Source organism: Sceloporus occidentalis, unplaced genomic scaffold (assembly GCF_023333645.1).
Source record: "Sceloporus occidentalis isolate IW3139 unplaced genomic scaffold, rSceOcc1.0.p SCAF_66, whole genome shotgun sequence".
In the NCBI taxonomy this organism is placed as follows: domain Eukaryota; kingdom Metazoa; phylum Chordata; class Lepidosauria; order Squamata; family Phrynosomatidae; genus Sceloporus; species Sceloporus occidentalis.
Genome location: NW_028317046.1, coordinates 4,053,693 through 4,081,194, shown reverse-complemented (window position 1 = coordinate 4,081,194; position 27,502 = coordinate 4,053,693). Strand labels below are relative to the sequence as shown.

General features: G+C 45.2%; 1 protein-coding gene across 1 annotated transcript; it reads right to left on the bottom strand.

The window, feature by feature from the left end:
* Nucleotides 1-1,276: 1,276 nt before the first annotated feature.
* LOC149286925 (protein turtle homolog B-like) lies at nt 1,277-23,983 on the bottom strand. Its single transcript, XM_089493706.1, has 19 exons — nt 23,719-23,983; nt 22,309-22,455; nt 21,400-21,551; nt 20,325-20,442; nt 19,988-20,129; nt 18,971-19,116; nt 18,385-18,527; nt 17,765-17,905; nt 16,560-16,676; nt 13,757-13,907; nt 13,141-13,264; nt 11,290-11,465; nt 10,950-11,176; nt 10,765-10,849; nt 10,263-10,424; nt 9,972-10,017; nt 8,184-9,683; nt 2,590-2,696; nt 1,277-1,491 (listed from the first exon to the last, which is right to left on the bottom strand). The coding sequence occupies exons 1-19, from the start codon at nt 23,981-23,983 to the stop codon at nt 1,277-1,279; spliced, it is 4,164 nt and encodes a 1,387-aa protein (XP_089349832.1).
* Between the last annotated feature and the right edge of the window lie 3,519 nt (nt 23,984-27,502).

The window sequence follows — 27,502 nt, the reverse complement described above, 5'->3', positions numbered from 1 at the left end:
TGAAGTATCAGCATCTTCCTCCAGTTGATGATGGTCAAGTAGGCTGCTGAGATATCCTTCTAAAAGGGATGATCATCTGCAAATACTTGCCCATCGCATCTAGAGAAAAGTGCTGAAAGTGTCTTCGTTGGGCGATGGGCATCTCTTCAGGGTTTTGGGGGTAAATTGGCTTCAAAACATCACAAAACTTGAGCATCCCTCCTTGAAAACAGGTGACCCAGTAAAGATCATCTTCATGTTCTGAAAATCTATGGTCCAGGTTCAGACAAGCGGTAGAACCACTTTCTGAGTACGATCAGTAAGACACTGCATGGAATCTCCAAGATGGACCTTTAATAATTTCAAGAGTCTCAGAAGAGGCCCCTCTAGAACATTCCTGGCTCCATTACTGATAAACACGCACCCTTAATGTCTTATGATGATGTCATAATTAGGGTGGTGAAAACCTGGAGCCTATCAAATTCATTGCAACAATTTCATTTTTTTTAGTACATTGATTCCAAAAGACTACTATTTGTATCTACTTTGTATCTCAAAATATGTCACTGGTGTTTTTTACATTTTTTATTTAGAAGCCAAGTATTTCAGTCGCGGGCCCTAATTTTATCTGATTTTCATTTACTGCATTAAATCCTCGGAAACAGGAAAACCCGTGAAGATTAGGAGACTATTCGGGGCAACTGAGTTGTCAGGAGACACAATGTATCTTTTAAACACGCGGGCAGGTAATGGAAATCACTTAGAATGTTGGCGTTCGTTCCCCTTCCGCATTCTATTTATTCTAATCAGAAAAGATTAAAATAATGTTTCCAGATATGATGCAATATCCTCCAGATTCTTACGTGTGACAACTTACAGGTATTGGATACATACACACTGTGCACACTATAGAGATACAATGTCTCTATAAGGGCCATGCTCTTACGTATGGTGGAGTTTAGGCTTCGGACGCCGTACATAGAGGTGAGCGGTGAGACACGGGTGTATCGTCAGAGCTCCTACACTGTGCTCTTGTCATGTTATACATAGTTTGGGACCGTTCTCCTACGCAGATCTCCAGCCCGCAGTAACACTGTACATCGCTCCGAGTTGTGAGGCATGAGTCCATCCTTAGCACGCACACACACAGGGTCGGTGAGGTAGGCAATGAACACACTATTCGCTGCTCACGTGTTTTTGTGTACAGGTCTTTCTCATAGGGAGGGCAAAGGATGGGGGGTTTAAGCACCAAGAGATAGAAAGGTCCTAGGGTGGTGGCCTCTCTCTCCACGGATGGTCACAGAAGGGTGGCATGGCCGCTGAAGTCATCAGGCTCGGTGCTGGTCAGGATGGCGGCCCGATCGTCAGACGGTGCGCGGTGGCAGAGTTCGTCCCTCAGGGCCGAGAGGCGAGATAGGGGGTCTTGTCTTGTTGGCCGTTTCTTCCTACGGATGCAGCGCGTGTCCGTATACGTGGCTGGGGGTGGCTGGTGGACCTGCGAGGTGGATTCATCTGATAAAGACAAGAAAACAAACTGATTTAACCTCAAATATCTTAAACGTTAGACGAATTTAACATTTTTAACCATATCTATCAATTGCTTATTATTTTCTTATATATTTCTTTGGTCTGTGGCTAACTAGCACTAAGCGTCGCTCTCATGTCGCGGTTATTGCATACAGTGTGAAAACGGCTAGACGTTTTGCTTTAAGTAATGTCTGACTCCAAATATGGATAAAAATACGAAAATTTTGAGGTTTTGATGTCAGAGACATTTTTTTTATTATTATACAATTTTTTTTATTTTATTTTTCTAATATTTTCTAATCAAAAGGGTATATTACCTAAACAAAACCCAACTCCAATTGCTTATATTATAAATATAATTATGTTCAATAAATACACTACAAATAAAAAGCTATAAAAGAACTACGGAATGCCGTAAATATATCATCCCAAATTTGTTTTGTGGATTGCTTTTGTGACTGGGTCTGTTATAGAATGAACTTTTAATAATAATATTTCACAGTGGCGAAATCCAAAAAATAGCTTAATAGGGTTTTTGTTTTTTTACTTCTTTTGGATCAGTAGAAGGGATGAACTTGATGGACTTTTTTTTTAACCTTAATTAATGTTACTATTTATTTATTTAATAAATATATTTTTTTATTATTCAACTTTTTTCAAGATGTTTATGAAATTAGCCAAAAATAAGAAAATCATCTTATAGGTGGATCTGTCACCCTGGTAGTATGGTTACCTCTACTGACGATCAACACTTTATTTGTGGTTTTCTTTTTATCGGACGTTTTATATATTTAATGTGTGCCTTGCGTGGCAGTCTCATTCACTCACCTGGCCTTAGTTTCTCATCTCTTCTCATTCTTCTTCCTAAGGCCGGCAGGACATATGAGCTTCCACCAGAGGGACAAAACAAATTAATTGGGGAGGAATCGTCATGCAAATCCGGGTTAAGATGCTCTCGGTAGGGTGAAGATTTGGGAAGAGGGCAGATCCATTTTAATGGGGAAAACCCCAATACTTCAGGGACTGGTGTACCCAATCAGAGGTCTCCGCTCTGCCTGGAAGAAAGGGGGGACCACTGCTTACCAGAGTGCTTCCTGGACTTAGAGCGACCCTTGGTGGATTTTTTGGGCTTGTGAACTCGCTGATCTCTGACAATTTCCAGCCTCTCAGGTACAGCAGCGATCCCAATTCTGCGAAGGACAAGGAAGAGGAATCGGCAAAAGTCACCCAACGCCAAACCCAAACTGGGCCTTAAGACACGTGGGTAGGATACGGAACCTTGTTACAAAGTGACCACGTGACTGATGTTCACTAAAATAAATAAGTGAACAACAGAGCTTTAGAGGAGTAAATGAAACCCCGTGCCAGCATGCACAGCGCCGTGCACATCGCTGGGTTATCCTCTTGTAAATGTGAAGCCTCCTTAGTTTTTTGGGTATGGGGTAAAATGAAACTCTTATTGTAGGGAGCTACAAGTCCTTTTATGAATTCTAAATTAACCAAAGGCCATGGGTTTTGGGGGGTTTTGCACACATGAGCATTTGTGCAGGACAGATTTTTTTTTACCAAATAATGTAGTTTAGGTACAGTTAATGTCCCAGAATGCAACCCCCCTATTCTGATCATTTGAAAATAATTAATGAGGAGAGGATGAGGAAGTTCCTTAAGAGTAAACTTTTAGAGGTAACTGGTCCCCTTAAACCACTAAATACCCGTGACGTGTGGGTTATTTAATTCATACCATGACCTTCCTGACCTTCAGTGAGGAAATTTTGATTCCCATTAAAGTCATTGCATGGAGAGCCCTTCCTCAGGTGCGGAGGGACTTGTTAGTGTACTAAGCGCATTACTCATATATGGCCACTAGGGGCATCTTTATTATTCCTCCCTCCGTTCCCCTGAATACTTTCGACTTTCAATACTTGTATTTGTTGAGTGCCCTTGCTGCCCATTGTTCTACACTTAGGGATGTTTCTAATTCTATATGTTAAAGTTACATATTTCTAAGGCAACCAGCTTGGCCTGAACCAAGCCCAAACAGTCTCAGCTTTGACACAGAAACACAGGCCCCATCCGGCCCCCGTCTGGTCGCCCGTTTCTCCTGCTGTAAAGACTTAAACCTTAATCGTTGGTCTCGTCTTAGATTCAGGAGCCGTATGTCTATCCCATGCATGTTTAATCCCCTCACTGTATTACCCTCTACCACTTCTGCTGGGAGGCTGTTCCACTTATCCACCACTAAAGTAAAACTTGCTTCCATTCCATCTCAGCCTCTGACCCTCTAGGTGTTAGATTCTGGTCTCTTGTAACATTTCTCCCCCTTTGAAAATAACTTCCTTCCTGTCCTCCGTTAAATGTCTTTAAGTATTTCATTGTTTTTGACCCCGTTTTTATTCGAGGTGTGTTTATTTTCTTACAAAATGATTCAACTGAATCAAACGCCTTTCAGACTAATAGCATATCAACTAAGGCAGTATTTATACAATGTAACAATACAAAGCCACTTGAGTGAGTTCGTTTTTATTTGATATTAACTATTTTTGCGGCACAGATTAAAGAATAAGGGAAAGGATTTAGTTACCCAATCACACGTGGACACGGAGAAATATGGAGGACAAGTGGGCCAACCGAGAACGAGAAAACATTCAGAAGACAGAGACAGACTAGAACATTAATAAATACCCCGGGGATACACACAACGCAGGGGTATCAAATATTACAAGGCAGGATTTGGGGTTCTTTAGATGTTTTTAGATGTTTATACGATGAGATCTAGCGTCACATGGGCTTTGGGAGATTTCAGAGGTCTCTTTATTGAGTGTAAAAGTTTCCTGAGATGATGTGCATCCATCTTAAGATGTCTCAAAAGCTTATGTGACTCTATCTATCGTTCCATGAATATTCTGTTCTCATCTTCTCTAGTGAATGAAGCATCTAGATGGTGGCTCCACCATGTTGGAAATGACTTTAGGCATTCACATAAACAGCGGTTGGTTGTAGGACTTCCTTCTCAGATACTAGGAATAAACTCATAAACAGCATCCCATGCATGGAGTAAGATAAGAAACATTTCTCAGAGGAGACACTCTGGACAACAAAGACAATCTCGATTAAGAGGACAGACGTTCCAAGAAAGGATCGCATGGGTTCTAAGAGAGAGACAAGGAACGGTAGCGTTCAGACTGACACACGGTGAGAAAAGACAGCTAAAGGCTATGAAGGGGGGAATGTTTCTTAAAAAGTCATAGCAAGTACAGAACTGGCAGGCAGCTGCCCGCAGGAGGGTTTCACCATGACGGGAAGGGAGGAAGACGGAGGAGAGAGGTTGCTACAGTCACAGCATCGGAACAAAGCTTTTTCATGCAAGGAGTTGCAGTGTCTCCTTTAAAGGGGAACCCGGCACTCTCTGGGGAGGTCTACACTCTACCCCAGCCGATGACCGGCCTACGGGAATGCATCCTACACATTAATGCACCATGTCTATGAATGCATCTCCTCGGCCAACGGATGATTCACCCACAAAACATTTTGAGCTAGATACAGAGTATCCGATCCAGTCCCAGCAAATCTGAATTTCTCAAATTCGGTCTTCAAGTTCCCTTCCGATATTGAAGAATTTTATGGTCCCCGTCCCATGGACACGAGGACCTACTAAAGCCACCTCCGCTCACACCCCAAAGGCCTGGGGCACTTGCAGACCAACATGAGAATTTCAAGAGTGAGTCAAAATTCTGCGGGATAAGGAAATAATTTACGAGAAAGCTGAAAGGGATATACTTTAAAACAGGTCACTTATTGGCCACGTGACGTTTCAAGATAACTTGGTGGAAATTAACGTAAATCGTGGTCATTGTGAGATCCACAGACGTCTGACGTGTGACTCTTAACCCTTTGAGCCCTACTAAATATTGTTGTGATTGCCATATAATTGGGAGTCACAAAATAAAATTCAAATCCCGGTAAATGTTTTATTACTTTTTCATGCTGATAAAGACTCGAGTTTGATTAGTTTGGGTAGTATTAAAATATTTGGCAGAATGATCTAAGAATTCTGGAGAACCTGCCTTGAGGTTCATGGGCTTCTGGATAAACTGGTTTTCACTTCTGGAATGTCAAAGGTCTAACTTTGAACACTAAGACGCAGGCACTCTAAATTCCTATACTCTCAATGCAATGAATTTAATAAACAATAAATCTATACCAGCTGTAGGGTCTTTAATCTAACAACCCAAGCATTTCTTCTCCTTGGGATGATGTCCATATGTATGTACTTTTAACTCTGTCATACCCTATAATATTTTATTAATCATACTGTGTTACCAGGATGCTTTGGGGGATGTGTCTCATCTCCTTGCAGGGCAGGGATGGATTCAGCAGTCAAGGGGTTAATTCAATGCACAGTCAGATGCCGTGGTCTCGTCCATATGCCGATCTTTTGGGCTAAAATTGTGACCCAGGGGTAGGAGAAACCATGGGTTTTTCCCCACTGCAATGTATAAGAAGATAAGCCATACGGGATGGAGAGATTAATGACGTGCTCTGTTCCCCTTTAAAGCAGGTCCTGGGATTAATTAACAGAGGGATAATTAGTGCCAGTGTTTTGCCAGCCTTCCAGGAGCAAAAAACCCACCCACCCGACCCCTCTTCCCCCTTCGTACATGGATCACCCTTACCTATTGGATGGAGGAGTTCATGACGTCAACACTGCTCAGATAGCTGAGATCAATCAGAAACAGACACAATTACCATGGGCAGAGCGGTGGAGATTGAGCTGATCTGGTACTAGCATGCCAACTGTTGGTTATACCATCTGTGAACATGAGCGAGTGGCCCTCAGCCTGATGTAAATGAGGGTCTCGCCCTTACCGGAAGGAATGTGAGTCTCAAACATATTTTATGGACATCATAAGTATGGTAGAACCTTGAATAATCCTACAAGAACACTGGTAAGCCCGTAAAGTACGGTGATAATCTAACTTGAAGAACCTCAATACAGATTCAATGGAAGAAGGACGCTACGCAACCTCAACATCCAGGGAGACCTGAGAAGGTGACCCTTCCGCCGTTTTCCCTCTTCTCCTTAAATCTTAGTCTTAATAAATAAATCTGCTCTGTTATGGGAGTTTAGAATGTTATGAAACTCGAACTAGAACTATTCAACATTCCAAGGTTCTGATGGTCCTTCTTCAGTCCTGGGTCTACACAGGTCTCGATACATCCGCGTGTGATCAGAGACATTTGGTGATCAAAACCATACTTAATTTGTAAACATTATTGCCACTTTACGGGGTATAAAAGTGGGAGGAATATGGAAATGGAGAAGAAATATGCGCTTAACGGAAATGGAAGCATGGGTGATGGGAGAAGCAAAAGCCTCTATGATAAAGCCGGAAAAGGTCACACGGGCCATTTAAATTTGCCACAACCAATGGGAAATCAGTTCCATTTCAGGTTTTTTTCTGATTGGCTACACTGTTTATTTTAGGCTTCTGTTTTCTGTTTGGAGGGAGCTGATTTCTTAACACCAAGAAGTCCATTTATTATGTCAGCTCTTTGAAAAAGTTGACCAGCAATTAATAAATTAAACTCGTTGGCCGTAATTAAAAGGAGTCAATGTGGAAAGCACAAAAATATTTATTACTGCTGACACGGCACATTTTCACAATTCCCGAATCAGTGCGTTTATTTCACTTTATTTTGACAACAAATTTAGTTCGTTTTCTCTTTTTAGAGGACCTTTAAAAGAAAATGCAGCGGCGACCGGCTAAAAAGCCACGATATTTCCATTAAATTGGAATAAAAAAATGACGTATACAAAATTTGACAGAAATTGGCACTAAGGATAAGTAAACAGAGGAGCCTACTTTGGCACATTACTGATTCATCCAACTAGCCTTTTATTAGTATTACTTGTGAATATTGAAACATTGTCCAGAAATGATTCTTTAAGCATGGCTAATTTCGCCACCTTTATATTTTTATCGGGAAAGCTAAAATCTGGGCTGTAGTCATGTGACACAAGGACAGGGCAAGTCGCGTGAGTACTTTTTAAGCAACATATTTGTCGAAGAAAAGTAATGATTGTTCTCCGTGACATCATGAGCTCATGGCCATATAGCATGGAACGAAACATTATCGCATGGTTAAATATATACAAGAGAGAGAGAGAGAGAGATGTATTCCTATAATACTCAGTAAAGCGGCAATAACGTAGAACGTGTACCTACACACCCGGTACCGGCAGGACCACAAGTATAAAACACAAGGATAATCTCAAACATTGTGTCCTTTCAGTTGTGTTTCCCGGCGCGTCTCGTCCCTAATTCTCCCGGAAGCTCGTATTTACCCCGTTACTTCACTCGTGTTTGTAAATAATTTATTGCTTCCCCTTAAAGAATGAAAATAGGGAAATAATAGAAATGGGAAACTAAGACATAGGCAGAGTCGCCTTTATTCACCCAGCTCTGCCGCTCAGCCGCCCTGAGGCTACCGTTTTTGTTATTCCGGCAACTAATTTTCCCCGAACCCAAAGATAACCGTAGAAACTGAATTTACTGAACCACCTCCTCGGTGACAATGTGGGGGCCACGTTCAATTTCTTGTTAATAACAACCCGCGTTCCCTTTTTTCAAAGCAGGGATCCCCTCTTTTTCTACGGCCGCCGTCGTCACACTCACCCTGCAGTGCACAGCACCGCCGTCTCCGCGTGCACTCGTTCTTCTCCTCCCCGTCTCCGTCCCTCAGTGTGTGGGGAGGAATCAGGCGGGGTGGCTCGGTAGCTGGGGCTTCCTCCGTGGCTGCTTTTTCCTGGGGATCCGGAAGATGGAGGTGATTTGTGTGAAAAACCCGGAGGCTGGAGGGCGATGCCGGAACAGTCTGTCGGCGGGGGCAGCAGAGCAGGACGTGGCCTGGCTCTAGCGCTCAGCTCAGGAGAACCATGTCTTGAGCTTAGAGGGCTTTGGGTGAGTGGGGACAGGCGAGAGGGCTGAAGCACCACCTGATGCAAGCCGGGCTCCAACCTGCGGTGCTGCCGGGGGCTCATCTGCGGACGCGTCCGGCTTTCAAACCAACGGGCATCCATACCGAAAGGCCCTGGGTCGGGGAGGTCTGGGTAGGGAAGCACTGGAATTCCCATCCCTTGACTGGTGTGCCGGAGCTGGCTCTGAGCAGCCAGTTGCATAGCTGCATCCTGCCAAGAACTCGGGTGGGGAGGCGGTGGACCCCGACTAGGGAGCCTCCCTGCCCAGCCTGAGTGGGGCTCCAGGGGTATAATGGCAGCATAAGACGGAACCTGCAGGGAGTTGGGTGGAGGCCGTCCACGAGGAAACGGCGCCGGAGGAGGTGGAGGAAGCGGACGCCTAATCTCCGCGGTCTCATACCGGTGCTGAACAAACATGGAGGGAGACGAGGGAGCTTCTAAACCACCAAATGGGAAGTCAGGCCCTCCCCACTGTTCCGGAGAGCGCCCCCCAGTGGGTGTATGTGTGAGGGGAAGGGTACTGCTGGAACTGTTCTCCCCATTTTCCTCAGGGATGGGTGGGAAAGATCCCTCTGGAAGTAATGGTGGGGAGGACATCACAGAGCTGAGCGGGCTAACTTCAGGCATGTAGAAAGGTGGAGGAGGATCCGAGTCCCGAGGACTGCTGCTAAGATAGCTGTACAAATGGGCATGGTGGTAGCCGCCAGGTCTAGATTGGCCAGAAGGCTGCTGTCTTCCTTCACCCGGCGGATGCTGGAAACGAGGACTGTACGCCGGAGGCTGAAGCGGGGAATCCTGACTGGATGAAAGAGGAGTGAGCTGGGACTTCAGACCAGAGGGCTCATCGTTCTCCTCATCGGACTGCCGAAACTCGGGGTACATATCTGTCTCCTCGGCGAAGGGGAACCCTTGAATCCTGCGGCTCCTGAGCGTGGGTTCCTGCTCAGGACCTCCAGTTACAAAACGGCCATCTGGGCCCCTGCTGATCAGCTCAATGGGTGTAGTGACCTCCGCCTCGGCCTGGCTGACGCTGTATTTCTTGCTTGTCATCGCACGTTTCGTTTTCTTGTACAACGACAACTCTTTTTCCCGCCCAGGACTCAAAGGACGCTTGGAAGGAGGCCCTTGATCTTCCGATGACTCTGATGGTGCACGGAGGGTCCGCACGCTCTCAGGACTCACCTTGCCAGAAGACAACCTTTGGAAACAACAAAAATGACTATAAACTCTGAGTAAAACCCAAACACTCACTAAGGACGCCGTTCTAGTAGGTAAAACGCAACAGGATGTCTAGGATTTTTGTGTTCTCAACACAAGCAACTTCAGGAAATACAAATTATGTTACAAAGCTTCTCTCTATGCTGAGCGATTTATTTATTTTTACGCAGTGAGACCGGCTGGGATCCAAGACGGAGCCTTCAAAGAAAGCCTGATGGGCGTAAGCACTGCTAGAATACATCGACCGGCCCCTCCGGACGGTACTTACGGAGACTCCATGCTTTTCCTGCAATGTGTAATGGAGAGAGGTGGATCTGTAGAAAAAGGTAAAACACAGCCCATGAAAACAGATTACTATTACCTTTTATTTATCAACCACCAACAAGTTACCCAGCGCTGTACAATTCCCCAAAAGAAACCTAAAATCTACAAAAGCACAAAAAACGCATTTCTCTAAGGGCGTCTTCCATGCTTTCTAGAATCTTCAGCACCAAATAATGTAAAACCCTGAAAAAAGATACAGTTTTTGTTTCTAAAGCGACCCCCCAGCCGCGCTCACCTTTCTTCCGTTTCAGTTTGCGCTTGCGCTGCCTGTTCACCACGCAAGCAGCTAACGTACTGAACAGGACGGCGGCCGCAAGAAAGCAAATAGTGGCTACGATCCCAGCGAGCACCGGCCGGGCGAAGCCCTCGTCGCTCAGGTCTGGAGACGGGAAGACATCTAAAAGGATAATATTGGTTAGAAGGGGAAATGAATAAAAAAAAGGAATCGTCCAAAATTAAGAGCAAAAAAATCAAGGTGTTTAATTATTTTAATATTATTATATTATATAATATTTTTATTGTTATTATTATTATTATTATTTCATAGTATTTAGTCTTCTGTTGTAATTATGCTGCAGATGTTTCGTTTATAACATCATGGAAGCTGACATCAGTGGCAGCCTGTGGCAGAGCCAGCATTTTCTGATCGATTTTGTGTCCTGCCGTATTTACAAAGACTGTCAGAGCCTTAAAGACAGGGAAGACATAACGTGGACCGTTTGTGGCTGTTGACGTACCAGTGCTAGACACTCCGGCGATGTTACTCGGCTCGCTAATCAGGTCTTGCATGACGGCCAAAACTCGGAACTCATACCAAGTGTCCTGCAAAAACACCAAAAAGACTCTGAAACAAACCCCGAGTACGCCCTGTGGTTACCCTCCTCGAGGGGCATCCTGTATCTCAAAAGGTGCATTAAAATACCTGGGATAGCTCCTTAGCCAGCATCTCGGTGTCGCTGCCCGCGATTGAATCATCCAGGATTTCCCATCTTTCAGCCAAGCGGAACTCCATGATGTAACGTTCTAACGGCAGGCTGTGATTGGCCGGAGGAAGCCAGGAAAGAAGGACGCCCTGTTGAGTTCGGTTGGCGATCAGGCAGCGGGGTGAGGTCAAAACCACAAGAGGCTCAGGGGTCGTCGGAAGGAAGGCTTTAAACAACAGCGAAAGATACTTTGTTACACGAGTAATAATTCACGTCGGCGGCCCGCGCCCGCTGAAACCCACCGAGTGAGACGAGAACGCGTCGGTGTGGCCTCCTCACCTAGGGTTTTTACGGTGACCACCTCACTGAAAGAGCTGGTCCCCAACTTGTTCTGAGCGAGAACACTGAACTGGTATTCTGTCTCGGGGTCCAACGAGTCCACAAGGAGGAAGGAAGCTCCGCTTGGAACCGGCATGGAGACCCAGTCATGAGGTCCAAACTGAGCACGCTTGATCCTTCAGAGAACCGAATGGAGATCGGTAAAAGACCAAACACTTTGCGATATCCCAGGGCAGAGCAGAGAAAAAAAAATGGTAACAGGGAACTCCAGATCTACAATGAGACTAAAGCTATCAGAGGAATGGTGACCGCCGGCCGGCATCTGACTCTCTTCGGTCCGAGTGGCATGAATTCGGGAAGAAAAGCCTCTAATGCGGTTTGGAAACTCATTGTCTGGTGGAACGGAACGATTCACCAGATACAAGATAGAATGAATTGTGTCTCGGGTTCTATTCATATAAATATAAGAACGGATTTGCACGATTGGTGCGCTCGGTCACATGAAGGAACGCAAAGTCACATGACTCCTCTCAGTCTAAACCTCGGCGTTCTATGTACTGAGTGTATGGAGTGCACGTTCTTAATTAACAGTAGAGATCTTATTTTTAATTAGAACGAATAAGATAAAAGCCAGCGCAGGACCGCAAGAGTCAGACAGACTGGACAAAGCCACCTAAGAAATACAGATACGGCTGGAAAGCAGATCATAAACAGCCGCATTCTAAGAATGCAAACGTCTAGATTCCTCCAAAGACGTCTCAATCGCCCCCCGGGTCTCGCACAAAGACTCTACACAAAGGGGAAAGAAACATGTTATTGAGCCCTAAATATTAAACGCATTATAGACTTTAGGGCTTAATAATGGCATTAAAACGTATAAACCAATCCCCCCCCCATTACCCTCATAAACATCATCACAGACCGGAGCGACGGGCAGACTTTGTTTAAGGTACCAGATTGGGGGAAAGAAACTGATGACCCAGACTTCTAAAATCTGACTATAGATTATATCATACATGTCATATAACATGTATACACAGTGTCCTTTATCATACATGTAACCACTCACACATACATACGCACACATTAATAGTGCTGGATACGAAGGGGTTAACGTTCAGCCAATGTTAAACTGAGTGTATTATATGGTAGCAAATAAAAATCACACAAAATAACTTAACCCTTAGTATCAGTGAGCAGATTATTTTACTGAACGCCTGGCTAAAGTTTAATCCTTGCCTTCATTGCAGATACATTGTTACCTACTGGTCTGAACGATACAGCGCTACAGAACCTGCTGGCGCTATAAAAACAAATGTAATGTAAATATCAGAATGACCTAATATTCTCTCTGTCAGCTATACTATAGTTTATTTTAATGAGAGGATAGTACAGGGAACTGCCTCCCAGCAGAAGTGGTAGAGGGTAATATAGTGCATGGGATAGACATACGGCTCCTGAATCTAAAACGAGACCAACGACTGATTAAGGTTTAAGTCGTTACAGCAGGAGAAACGGGCGACTAGACGGGGGGGCTCTCGTTTTGTTATTATGCTTTCCACTTGGACTTTATTTAATCCCGGTCCGTACGTTGAATGTTCCTCCTCTCTTCCTTTACTCGTCCGCGGTAGACATATTAATGAGGGCAGCATTATGCGTTTGCACCTATATCTACAGCAAGACACACATGTACATGTGTATATGGTACCAACACATATACACAGATATAAACACATATAGAAGCTTTCTATATGTTTTCGGAGGATCATGGAGCGACCCTCCGGCTGAGATGGTAAGCACAGAAAGACAGAAGCGCGAGAAGAAGCAGCAAAGCATGCTGGGATGACTCACAGAGCGCCGTACCAAACAGAGAATGTCTGATCGAATCCTCCATCGTACCCCGGTTCCCACGACACGTTGGCGTTGTTCATGGACACAGAGATACGGACGTTAGAAGGGGCATGGGGGCTGGTGCCTAAAAAAAAATTTTAAAATGAAACCATAAAAAAGGGTTTTCAGGCAAAATTCTCAAAGCCACACTGTAGGGTGGACTGACGCTTCGACCCAATGGTCTTCATCAGAGTTACAAATCAAAATACCCTGACGAAGACCACCGGGTCGGAGCGTCGGTATGACATCATTTAAACAAATGGCAATAAATTAAAATACAAGCTGCTAATTGGAATCTTCTGTGACCGTCAGAATCACGATCTGCCAGCCTTAATTATAAAGTGAATTGTAATAATGATTCTATCGTAGAGGTCAGCGGAGGGGAGTAGGACCTCGGAGCCGATAAACTAACGCTGGAATGAAACAATGTATCAACTGAAGATTGTACAGCTCATTAATGGAATACAGTGACCTCATCAAATTAACGATTCATATCTTATTTTATGTTGTATTTTGCGGAATGAGGGTTTTTAAAATTCCAGTGAAGGGCTGACTGCGGGCGAAGCGGGCGACTTACCGATAACGGTGAGATGCGCACTGGCAGTGATGCTTGTTACGACGTTGCTAGCGACACATTCCCATTCCCCGTGATCTTCTTTGCTGAGTGAGCGAAACTGCAGGGAGCCGCTGGGCAGCACACTGTGCTTACTGAAGGAAGGCTTCCCGACCTGGAACGGAAACACAGAACAGAGTCACGGATCCCGGTCGATGGATTCCAGCTCCGCGTCTCAAGAGCTTAAGTCACAGAAACTTTTTACCAAGGCAACATGATGATTACTGAGTAGATGGAGCTTCTCATACTGGGAAACAAAAGAAGTGCAAAAATACTACAAGAAACAAAAAAGTTACCAAATTAGTAGGAAAGCAGGAGAATCGTTATTATTATTATTATTAATAATAATGTTATTATTCGGAGGTCAGGAAGTTCCCGGCACATAAGCCAGCAAATTACCCAACAACGACTGCTCAGCATCTGAACCGGACTTTCCTTTTATTTCTTTCAGATTTTTTTCTTTTAACATTTATTGATTAATCGGATGACCGTTTGATTAAAAGCCTTCTGCAGCACATTTCATGGCTGGCGGCCAAATCAATGCATTCTAATCGCTCTTCCAAGTGACACTAATGTATATTGACCCTGTGCGCCAAATGATATATCGCAGGTGATAATGTTTAAAGAAATGTTCAATATCCCTAGAAGATGCTAAAATCAGGTGACCGTTGTAGACCATAGACTGTCTATTTATTTTCCAGAGACCTTAAAATATCTGGATATTTGGATTAATTTAGATCAATACAAGTTGAACTTGTAATTAAAATTGGGGGCTTTCACTCTTAGTGAGTTAATGGAACTGATTGATTTTAAAAGATAGTCATTCTAAGCGACTCCACTACAGCGCATCAGACCTCTGCTATGACAGAGCAACTCCACTAGAGGGCATCAGACCTCTGCTATGACAAAGAATCTCCACTAGAGGGCATTAAACCTCTGCTATGACAAAGAATCTCCACTAGAGGGCATTAAACCTCTGCTATGACAAAGAATCTCCACTAGAGGGCATCAGACCTCTGCTATGACAAAGAATCTCCACTAGAGGGCATCAGACCTCTGCTATGACAGAGCAACTCCACTAGAGGGCATCAGACTTCTTAAAAATACTACAGGAATGTAACAAAAGGAGCTTTCTAGGGAAGGTAATTTTTTCCATTATAGGGAAAGGGCAGGATAGACATAAAGTTATTGTGAATCAAAGGCGAGGCAAAGAACTGATTAGGTCTATGGCTGTCAGAATAAATTATACATGACATGGGATTTGGTGTTAATTCCAAGAGGCAAATTTAAGTCGGCAGAACTCCTCTGTACCTAAAAGATCTCTGGGGCCTCAGGTAAACCCATGGGCAACTGCTTGATTTGCCTGCCAAGACACAAGCCATTGATAAAGGAATCTGATTAACATCAGGTTTACAAAATGCTCTTCCCACTCAAAGGGGAAAGGCAACTTCCGGTCCTATTAAACATCTTCCCCCGTTGGGGTACATTGACCCGAGCAGCTTCTGTGCCAGGCTACTGATGGGGTGGAGTGGCCTCAAAGTCAACCTACAGCCCACCAACCTAATTAAATCACTTAAAGCCTTTAGAATCAGCCACCAACGGGAAATGACTCTCCGGGAGGGTTGAGAGACTTTTCTCCATCCAAAAACCAATGCATTATGAATAACGACTTTCTCTTTAATAAATCATTAAAATTCTATTAAACGAGATGCTAAACGCAACCAAATAGCATTTTCTAATCGTAAAAAGGGTACAAAGGCATCACCCAAGCACGTAAAGTTTAATAGGCGATGTCCTACTTAAGATACATGAACATTCTGTGCGATTCCCTGAACAGTGGTGAGTTTTGGTGAGTTTTTTATATTTTCTGCCAGTTCTGCTCCTGACATCAGAGCTATTTTTACATCACAGACAAAGTGGTGAAAGCTGTGTGCGAGATGAACTATCAGAGGGAGCATTGTTCTCCATAACTGGTTATTTTTCACTCCAGCATCTCTTACACACGGTTCTACTGAATTGTTACTAATAATAATAAGTAACAATAACACAATTATTATTATTATTATTATTATTATTCTGTTACAGATGGTTGTTTATGTTCACCAACACCAGATAAAACAGGTTATTGATACATTTACTTGCGTTTATATTGAAATATTTATAGTGTTATTTCCATGAAAAAAAACAGGGTTTAAAAAAATTTTTAAGCGATGCTTAAAAAATGCAAAAAAAAGAACACTTCTTTATCTGCCTTAACAAAGTCAATTTCATAAACATCTGGAGATCCACTTCAAGCCAATCAGATAAGGAAGATCCTCCGACTACTTATTATTACCCCAAAAGAGTTGATTTACTGAACTTTTATTGATGAGTGAGAAACCTGTGGATGAAAAATCTCATTTTTCCCTAGAGTAAATGTGCCAACCCTGCCGCGTTTCACTTATTTTATTACCATCATCATTATTTATTTATTTATATAGCGCCAACAATTCCCACAGCGATTCTTCCAGTCCCTACATTAAAAAGGGTCTGACAGAGCTAGAACCGACCGACTGAGAGGAACCGATACACTATGTAGAGTGGGCTTGGCTCGCAAGCTTACAATCATTTATAAATGATAATAGTTATTTACGGCGTTATCGTCATCTCAGTTCTAAAGCCCGTTAGTTTGTCATCTGCTGGTCTGCACCCACGCTTTTCATGCCACGTGAATCCTAGGGATGTATAAATAGAGCATTGCATAACCCCCAGGACACAGCCACTGTACCTTTCTCCATGAGATGGCGGGGAAGGGATCTCCGGCAGCCACACATGGAATCAGCAGCTCCCTCCCGGCTTCTTGTCTATACTCCCAACCGGGCAGCACCGTGAAGTAGGGCGGGTCCTAAAGAAAAAAGTAAGTTGGAGTGGAGTGAGTTAATCTCTGCCTCGGTAGCAGCATTAAAGTATATCGGCCACACACGGGTCCTGTTTATAATTCAAATGTCTGCAGTACAAATCGGCATCGTGCAAAAAAAAAAAGCACAAAAAGCAAAAAGTAAGAAAAAAATACTTCATAATAAAAAAATAGAAATGTAAAAAAAAACTATTTTTAAATAATTTAGGAATTCTATAAATTATTTGCATGCAAATCCCTCCAGGGGGCGCTGTTGGATGTCATTTTAAATTGGCAAAGTCCCTTAAAATTCTAAATCGTGACACCAGCAAAGCACTGGATCAAAACCAGAAATAAAACAAATAGATTAAGTGTCTAATCCGAGTACAAATCATATACAGTGACACTAAACCACAATATCATCAGAATAGGATAGAACAGAATGCACATAAATTAACTTTAAACTGGTTCTAGGTGTCTCTAAAAGGCTCCGTTCTAGGTGTCTCTATAAGGCTCCGTTCTAGGTGTCTCTATAAGGCTCCGTTCTAGGTGTCTCTATAAGGTTCCGTTTTAGGTGTCTCTATAATTCATCATCAAAATTGTCAACTAAAGCCTTCTTTCATTCACCACAACATAACAAAATAAAAATCATTAATATATTTCCCTGGGCGGTTTTTAGAATGTGGGCCAAACTGGGAAGAACAGATCGCTTTCATTTATGATTTGGACTGCAAACAGTCTAAGACCAAGAAACGCAGATACAACGTATCTTTCTGAAATTCTAGCCCAAGAATGGTACAAATGGAGTTATGTCACACTATCTGGGAAAAACCCGTTATTTCGCACTAACAAGCCTAATTATTGTGTGCGTTACAATGTTGCACACCACCCAATTAAACCCGTCTGCGTATTTATGGAATTAATGACCAGTTGCTGGTTTAGTGAAAGACTCTGCCCATCCTCCTCTGTTATTAATCAAAGCAACCTCTCTCCGGTAGAGAAAATTCTCATGGAGATCGTTTGGATTCGTTTGAATGCTCCAAACATTTGACCGCCATCAAACGGAGGACCATAAAGATTCAAGAACTTTTACCTACCTTCAGCAGCAGCCGAGCAGGAGGGGACTGGCCCATGGTCCCCAACGCGTTATAAGGCACACAGGTGTACGTGCCCAGTAATTCGTCCGTGGCCTCCTCAATGTGAAGAGATCCGTCTTCTAAGAGTTTCCATCCTGAGAACTGGGGAATAGACACGATATAAACCTCAAGGTCAGGCATCGAAGATCCAGACTCTGGGCCAGCAGAAGGCACGCTAAGGCGCATGAACGACCTTAAACTTTCATGAATGGGAATCGGAGATCTCTGTAGTTTTTGGCTTCAGGATAAACACATTGATCGGCTGCACTCTCCGTTCCCATTTCCTTTTGTTAATGACATCATTGTTGGTTTCAGGTATCTCGTGATTCTATTTAAAAAAAACTCTAAGCTATTTTTTTCCCAGTTCTAAAAGGACAGGAGGAGCCGAGAGCCCCAAGCGTCCCGCAGACTGAAGACCCGGAACCAAGTTAAAGCCGGCGTCCACGTTCAAATAAGCCGGGGTGGAAAGAAAACGATCGGAAGCTTCTCAAAGTTATGGGCTGCTTTACTATTGGACTTTTTATCTAGAAGAAAGAAGACCCCGAGTTGGTCATCTCCCGAAGGTGGTTTCCCCGACTTACTTTGTCAATCCTCAGGGGCCGACCATCTTTATTCCACTTCACAAAGGTCACAGGCGGCACGGCATCCCCAGGGCAGCGTATGTGACCGTGAATACCGACCGGGACGTAGATGACGGGGGGCATGTTGACTACGCGTGCTGGGTCTGGGAGAGAGTTAAGAAAAATCTAAACAGCGAGTGACTGCGACCCAAAGGAGGTGCATGTCTGAAATAATAAAATAATCCTCCACGCCATTCGGATGACGCTTTGCTGTCCTATTGTGTTAAATTATTACCCGACAGCATAGTATACAAAACAAACAAGAGCTAATAATAATAATAATAATAACAATAATAATGATAATAATAATAACAATGATAATAATAATGATAATAATAACAATAATAATAATGATAATAATAATGATAATAATAATAATAATAATAACAATGATAAGGTGGACGAGGTGTAAAGCTCTACCCAACTAGAACAAGTAATCGGATATCCGGCAGCATCATTCCTATGATCCACACATTAAAGGCCGGTTCACATTAATGGTTAATGCCCCCTTATCTTCTCACGCAGCAGGTGGTTGGGGGGCACTTACATTGCACAGTTAGAAATGCTGATGCGGATGGCGAGTGACCCAGGCTGTTGCTCGGCACACAGGTGTATTTCCCAGCATCCTCGGGTTTAACTCGGAATATGATGAGCGTCCCATCGATCAGAATTCGAACCCTCAGCTTCAGGTCGCTGCCGGACAAACACGGGCGTTACACAAACCCCCCAGCGCTGTATACAGTAATATAACCCCCAGCGCTGTATACAGTAATATAACCCCCAGCGCTGTATACAGTAATATAACCCCCAGCGCTGTATACAGTAATATAACCCCCCCCAGCGCTGTATACAGTAATATAACCCCCAGCGCTGTATACAGTAATATAACCCCCAGCGCTGTATACAGTAATATATCCCCCCAGCGCTGTATACAGTAATATAACCCCCCAGCACTGTATACAGTAATAATAACCCCCAGCGCTGTATACAGTAATATACCCCCAGCGCTGTATACAGTAATATAACCCCCCAGCGCTGTATACAGTAATATAACCCCCCAGCGCTGTATACAGTAATATAACCCCAGCACTGTATACAGTAATATAACCCCCCAGCACTGTATACAGTAATATAACCCCCAGCGCTGTATACAGTAATATAACCCCCAGCGCTGTATACAGTAATATAACCCCCCCAGTGCTGTATACAGTAATATAACCCCCAGCGCTGTATACAGTAATATAACCCCCCAGCGCTGTATACAGTAATATAACCCCAGCGCTGTATACAGTAATATATCCCCCAGCGCTGTATACAGTAATATATCCCCCAGCGCTGTATACAGTAATATAACCCCCAGCGCTGTATACAGTAATATAACCCCCCAGCGCTGTATACAGTAATATAACCCCAGCACTGTATACAGTAATATAACCCCCCAGCGCTGTATACAGTAATATATCCCCCAGCGCTGTATACAGTAATATATCCCCCAGCGCTGTATACAGTAATATATGACGGGTAGAGCGAGGTTAATGTATTAGGGTTGAAGGCAGGTTCTTACTTTTTGAAGAAGACGTTCTCATCTTGCCAGTACCAGGTGTATGTGAGGTTCCCTGGATAAGCCTCGGCCTGGCATGTGAACAGAGCATCTTGGGAAATGTTAACGGTGATGTTCTCGGGAGGGGAAACAATGAACGGTGACCCTAGGGACAGGAACGAAAACATTACCTCAACAGCCCAAAACAGCCCATGCTGTCACCTGGAGCCCAGCCAGGAAAGGCCGGGCGCGGGGAGCTCAGGGCCATCTCTCTCGCGTCCCCAGGCTCCCGGCGTGAAGCGAGCACCAAGGCACCCGAGTTCACAAGGAAACCGAAGAGCAGCGTTACGGGATGGCGTACCTTGTACCAGCAGCCGGGTGCTGTGAACCGCCTCGCCCTGAATACTGGTGGCCCGGCAGGTGTAAGACCCTCTGTCTTCGCGTCCGATGGAAGAGATGGTCAAACTCCCATCATTCACCTTAACGGAATAAAAGTCAGGATTTGAAGCCGTAAACGGTTACTATGTATCTAATATGCATTATCTAGATTTCGGCAGCAGCGCAACAAACTCATGCTTAAACATCTAATTTCTTAATGCTAAACTTTGACCTGCTTTTCAATTATAAAATATATAAAAAAACATAAAAAATATAAAAACTATTCTTAATGAAAAAGCTTTGACTTTGCTCACTTTTTGGTTAAAGTGGCTGAAGGCCAATAATGTAAGCGCTGATTGGAATTTCACCGATCGATATTCCATCAAATAAATACGATTGTGTATTGATGATGAATGTGCGGTCGTTATCCCAAAAAATAAAATCCAAACCTCACAAGGATACACCTGACCTAAAGCAGGGTCTATAACAGAACTAAAGCACTCCTATAAAGATGTAGCGATATATGGAATACCGAAGCATTTTATGGACCTACTCAATATTCAGTCTGGAAAACAGCAATATTCTAAAACTGTTCCAAAATCCTGAATAAATCACTTTCACGACTCAATGCCAACTGCTAACCCCGTGAAACGTAAAAACATTCATTCACACGAAATACAATTCAATCAGCAATTATGGAAGACAGAATTCTGACAATGTGAACGTTGGCGCTCAAGGACGCCGTGTGACAAACTGAATTTAATGACAAAAAAAAAGTCGACGGGGAAATCTCGAGGTTTACTATTTAAACTCAACGACGATCTAAAATCATAAACACAGCGCTAGGTCCTTTCATTCATTCCTTTCATTCCCTCGCACTGGCTGTGGTCACCGCATGCCGCCCGACAACTCCTAAAATTACTACGCTGGGGCTTTATTTCAGATCAAAAGTTTGGGGAATTCCGCGAAATGATGGGGGGGGGGGGGGATATTTCCAAGAGATTCTATGAGATTCTTAATAGGACTCCAAGGAGAATCCCGACCGATTTGAAACCTACCTGGTATTTTGAAGTTCCTCCCAAAAATTCTCCCTCCCGTAGCCACGAAACGGTAGGTTTGGGGTTCCCGAAAGCCGTACAAGTCAAAGTAACACTGGTCCCTTCTTTTACCTCCAGGTATTGTGGTGGGGTTTCGGTGAAAGTAGGGGGTGCTGAGGAGAAAAAAAAACCCACGAGATTACAAGGTTTAAAGTTCTACTGGAAGCGCATCATCCGCCTGCCCTTATATGCAAATTAGCCCTTCCACTGAAACGTATTTTACATATGCGGGGGGGGGGGGCTGGAGATCTCCAAAGACCCCAGAACTCCAGAAAACAAATGAAATTTCCAGCTGTATCTCGGAGCAGAGCTCGGAATTCTGACGTTCCGAAGACAGCGGGATCGCCGATTGTTTTATTGTATAAATAATTAGAGCTTAGGATAATTAGGACTAAAAAAAAAAGGACTAATGTCATGTGCCACAGAAATGGCTAATTACACATTCTAGGCCAAAAAACACAAACGGGGAAAACAAAATCACCAATTAACAGTAAACTGGAAAGTGTCCACGGATTGGTGAATCTGTCCTTAAAACGGAGGAACCGGAGCGTTTTATTAGCCGTGGAGAAGGCTCGCCCGCAGCTCATCACTCCAGACACGGCCTTTCGATAGATTTGTCTGAAAATAGCCCAAAATAGACTACGGTCTACACTGTGTTCTCATGCATGTAAAAAATACCCCCGGCCACCCCCCCCTGTGCAGGCGCCATCTTTAGTACAAGGCGCCGGACGTGGCACAGCTTCCATAGTGTGAAAGGGAGCGGGCTGGTCATCCAAGAGGGCAATCTGCCCCCCAATTTTGCCCCCTGGACTTGCCACCCTGGGCGCGATCCTACCCGGCCTCGGCCCAGATGTGTCCGCGATGGCTCACCGTTTACCGTGAGGTGCACCCAGCTGCCGTTGTGAAAGGTGTCATATTGCTGCTCCAGCATCAGAACTTTGCATTCGTACCAGCCCTGATCCTGCGAGCGCGTCTGCTCGATGCGGAGGGACGCCTTGTCGTGGAGGGCTGCGCGGCCTGAGAGTAGGAGCAAAAGGGGAGGCAAATGAAAGGAGCACAAAAAGGACGGCCCTTGGCAGCTGTTGTCTTATTATTCAACCGATATAAGCCACGGTTGGCTGCAGGCAATGTGAGTCGCAGATCGTCGACACCAGGAGGGGTATAAGTTGGCTGCCCCTATGCTCATGTTGAGAGAGGGTGAGGTTGGGGGTCAGGGAGATTGAAGGGAATCATAAAACCTGCAAATCTGACTGTGATTTCGATCTGTCGCCCGCCCGGCCGAGCCCGGAGACATCTTCCAGCCTACCGCGTCTACAAAGGCTCCTGAGCATGGCCGCCTGAGATAAACTAAGGAACAATGGGGGGGTAATGGGTGCAGAAGCAAAGAGTTAAATGACGTCAGGACAGAAAAGGGATTCTGGAATTAGGACCTATAGAAGACGGCCGCGATTTACATTCTCCTTACTCTGTCCGGATCGCCCGCTCAGAAGAGGAGGTAACCAGGAGCTCATCAAACCAGACCAGACGATGGTCATCGGTGCAGATGGTTAGCGACTCATACGGCCGTCTGCGATCCCACCCGAAAAGCCAGCGCTCACCCCCAAGCCTCGAAGGGTGGATCGGTGAACGAGGCTTTGGATCGGGGATCTTCCCAACTAATTGAGTTTAAATTTTGCTATCCTGTTGGACCAGCAGCGTGCCGGCCACCAACGGAGATGCGGAACCCCCAGGGCCGGCCCGACAATGGAGCCGAGTGGGGCAACCGCTCCAGGCGGCACTTTTGAAGGGGGGCACTTTGCCGCCCCAAGCCCCCTTTTTTTTTTTTTTTAAAGCGAAAGAGAGAGAAAGGGGCGCCGAGTGGTTTTCGGTCACCAAGCTGTCAGTACCCGCTCGGCGCCCCTCTCTCTCTCCTCTGCGGCGAGTCTCCCTGTTCGGTCTCGGTGCCGGCTTGTAATGCTGAGTGCCGGAAGATTTCCTCAAACAGGGAGACTCGCCGCAGGACTGCTGAAAGGTAAGTACAAGGGGGGGGCGGAGGGAGAGGAAGGGTAGATGATGGGGGGGGCAGCAGGAACGGAGGGAGAGGAAGGGTAGATAAGGGGGGGGGTGGCATTTTGCCTTGGGCCGGCCCTGGGAACCCCCCAACAGACAGGTCGCCCACAGACCTTTTCCATGAATCAGCAGAGCATTAAAAACAAAGTATAAAAGATTAGAGTTAATTTTTACAAGCTACAAATACCGAAGGACAGCGCTCGCCGCCCGGCGTTGCCGGCTCTCGCTTACCTGCATATTCCGGGTCCACGTGAGGCGGGTAGAACCCAAACTTGATGAAGATGGGGATGGGAACTCCAAACTTAAACCACTCAACTACGTACGGAGGGGGCTGCGCCGTCAGCGGATGTATAACATCGCATCCTAATATCACGCTTTCTCCGGCACGGGCCGTAACAAACTGCGGCTCCTCCCGCGAGCCCACCGCACCTAAACAGAGCGAGAGGTCAGTCTGACGAGAGCATTTCTCCAAACCGTATACCACGGGAACAGCCATCCCAATGACCTGTTCTCAGGATCTGCATAATTATTCCTCCCCATTGTCTGAACTTGTAGGGTACATGAAACTGATCAGATAATCCCAGTACCGTTTTAGAAAAGGATCTCGAATTCCTGGGGTGAGCTGCAATGAAAGTATTCACCCTAAAGCGTTAACACTCCATTATACAGTGTGATGTCATGACGATGTCATTTTTTTTGTCATAAACTACCCCCGTCTAAAGCTTATGGTTTAGTTAATAAACCCCACAGAAACCCTTCTAACATCAAAATATTCTAAAGCGATTCTGCGTCTATTTATCTCGTTTTGAACAAATTTCACCAAACCTGAAAACAGAATTCATCTCATTTTAGGGTTAAAAGGGGCAGAATTTCATGGTTGGTTTAGTGTCATTCTAGGGTTAAACGAAATAAAGCCGAATACAAAGAGACATGTGCGAACGTGACATCAAAAAGGTGCAAACAAACCTCTTACTTTTAACCCTTTGTATGCTGGGTTTGTTTCTCTGACATTTACAGGGTTAATGATCAATGACTCCGGATAAATCCCATTGTATGGAGAACGAATTCTGTGACCGAAATACAGATGTAGGGCAAGGGGGGGACTCGGGATCAGCCCTCTGCAGAGCCTTGCGGTGCCTCATTGCCCTTCCCCCACCTCGCCCACCCAGCCTCTCCATCTCCGCTCCTTCTGTAATAAGAAGGGACGGGGCTAATAATTGATCCGGGCGCTAAGTGATTTATTTAAATGCCAAGAAAGAATCGTTAAATGCCGAATGACGAGTCTCTGACCGCATACGAGAGACCCCCAGAATCTGCATTAAAACATGGAGCCCACCATGCATCGGGCTAATGAAGACGCTGTTGACATTTCTCCTGTATGGAGGGGCAAATGGTAATATTACAGGCACAGTTACCCCAGGAGGCAGAACATGTGAGCTCTGCATGGCTGTAGCTCAACTGGTTACCCCCAGGGGGTATAAGGACCATGGTGTCTTCTGCGGAGGCTTCTTGGGAAGGTGGACGGGCTGTAAAGAGTTAAACTATGATATTCTTCCCAGGGCTGAAACGGTTACAGAGAAGCAGAAAGCCTGTGCTGGCATCTGATTGGCTGCCGGTGACATCACCAGCTCTGGGGAGTGATAACGGGATATTTCCGACACATAAGGAATGGGTAAGCGGGGAGAGAGGGAGAGAGGGGTCATCCCAAAGTGACAGGGGGCTAACACGAGCCGGCCCCGCGCCCGTCACGCACGGCAACGGGGTACGCAATTATATCTGGAGATGAATTCATTTTACATGCTGATTTCCAAGCGTGTCTGTGTGCGTGTGTCTGCGTGTGTCTGCGTGTGTCTGTGTGCGTGTGTCTGTGTGCTTGTGTCTGTGTGCGTGTGTCTGTGTGCGTGTGTCTGCGTGTGTCTGTGTGCGTGTGTCTGTGTGCGTGTGCGTGTCTGTGTGCGTGTGCGTGTCTGTGTGCGTGTGTCTGCGTGTGTCTGTGTGCGTGTCTGTGTGCGTGTCTGTGCGCGTGTGTCTGTGTGCGTGTGCGTGTCTGTGCGTGTGCGTGTCTGTGCGTGTCTGTGTGCGTGTCTGTGTGCGTGTGCGTGTCTGTGTGCGTGTGCGTGTCTGTGCGTGTGCGTGTCTGTGTGCGTGTCTGTGCGCGTGTGTCTGTGTGCGTGTCTGTGTGCGTGAGCCCCTTCATCTAATGTGATCCCCTGCTGGCTGAGACTGATGGGAGCTTGGATCCACTGCAGCTATATATATATATATGGGAGGAAATATATACAAAGTATTCAGAATTCACCAACATTCTATTGTTACAATTTTGGGGCAAATTCCTGATAAATGAAAGGAAAGGGGGGTTTAATATCTAATTCCCCCCCCCCCCCGGGTTCTCCCGCTCATCGGTAACACAAACACGGTAACGTAACCTGCCGAGACACGAGCACCAAGACAACACGCAAGGAACACGCCACGGGCAGCAGGGTGCGTGTCCTACGAAGAAAAGGGAAGGAGGAGCCGGGAAAAGAGACAGCTGGAGACCGGTTGTAATAGAGAGAGCGCTAACAGAGAGAGAGGGAGAGGTCAGAGCCACAAAGACCCCGATGGGAGATTCAGAGATGACCGGGGGGTTGGCCGTGATTAAATAGAATGTAAAAGAGACAGACGGGGTGGGAAAAAAAGAGATTAGAATCCCTTGATGTCCAAAAAGATCCAAAATAGAGTGTTCTGGACATTGGGTCTCAAGGGAACCCCTGCCAGGCGGAAAGACGCAGGCATTTTCCAGAGAGACATACATAGCGAGGCTGTTAGAAAGCCCCTCGTGTGCGATGAGCAAAGGAATAATGAGAACACCGCGGCCCAGCGAGACAGGCGGCTCGAGAGATGTTTCCCGAAGCAGCGGAGACAGACAGTCTAAGGCAGCGAGCGCTCTGTATCTCTGGAAAGGAAATACTGAAACGTAATCCTCCTCATTCCACTCCGAGTCTGAGACAGCCTCAGCTTCAGCATTCTGTTACATTATTACGAGAACGAGAATGTCCGCGTCTAGAGAGAGAGAGAGGGAGAGAGAGCGAGAGAGCGGGAGAGAGAGGGAGAGAGAGAGAGAGAGAGCGAGGGAGAGAGAGAGGGAGAGAGAGAGGGAGAGAGAGGGAGAGAGAGAGCGAGAGAGAGAGAGCGAGAGAGAGGGAGAGGGAGAGAGAGAGGGAGAGAGGGAGAGAGAGAGAGAGAGGGAGAGAGCAAGGGAGAGAGAGAGAGAGAGAGAGAAGGATCCATCTATAGAGCGTGACGGGGAGCTGTCCAGGGTCCTGAACAGAAGCTGCTTCCAGAAAGCGGGTGCTGAAACTGCAAAGTTTGTGGGTCATACCAATCCGGAAAACCAAGCGGGGGACATTCTGCTCCAACACTGCATTTACCCCGACTGCAACGGAGGAGAAATATATCATATTATAGACCGTAATCTAACACTAGACAGTCAGAGACTTACATGTAACGTAAGCTCTAGATTGTAAGCTCCTTTGACCAGGGCACTCCTCACCTGTTGTTTCTGTAAGTTAAATTGTTATATACTACTTGTTATGTCCTGTTTACCCATTGTACAGCGCTACGGAATATGATGGCGCTATATAAAATAAATAATAATAATAAATAATAATAATAGTAAGGGAGTTTTCTTTTTTACAGAGAGGGTGGTGGATAAGTGGAACAGCCTCCCAGCAGAAGTGGTAGAGGGTAATACAGTGAGGGTATTAAACATGCATGGGACAGACATACATCTAAGACGAGATAGCTTGGTTAAAATACATCCAACCCCTGTGTTCTAGGCCTAAAATTATTATTATTTTTTTTTTTATTCAAAGATTTATATAGTGCCATCATATACTGCAGCGCTGTACAATATAAAGGGGAAAACCGGCACTGGAAACACCTTCTTTCACAAGGACAATTTCAAATTCATCCCCTCGCTCTGGCGCTGAAGTGTACTAATTATTCGACAAACTCTGCCATTAACTCAATTACT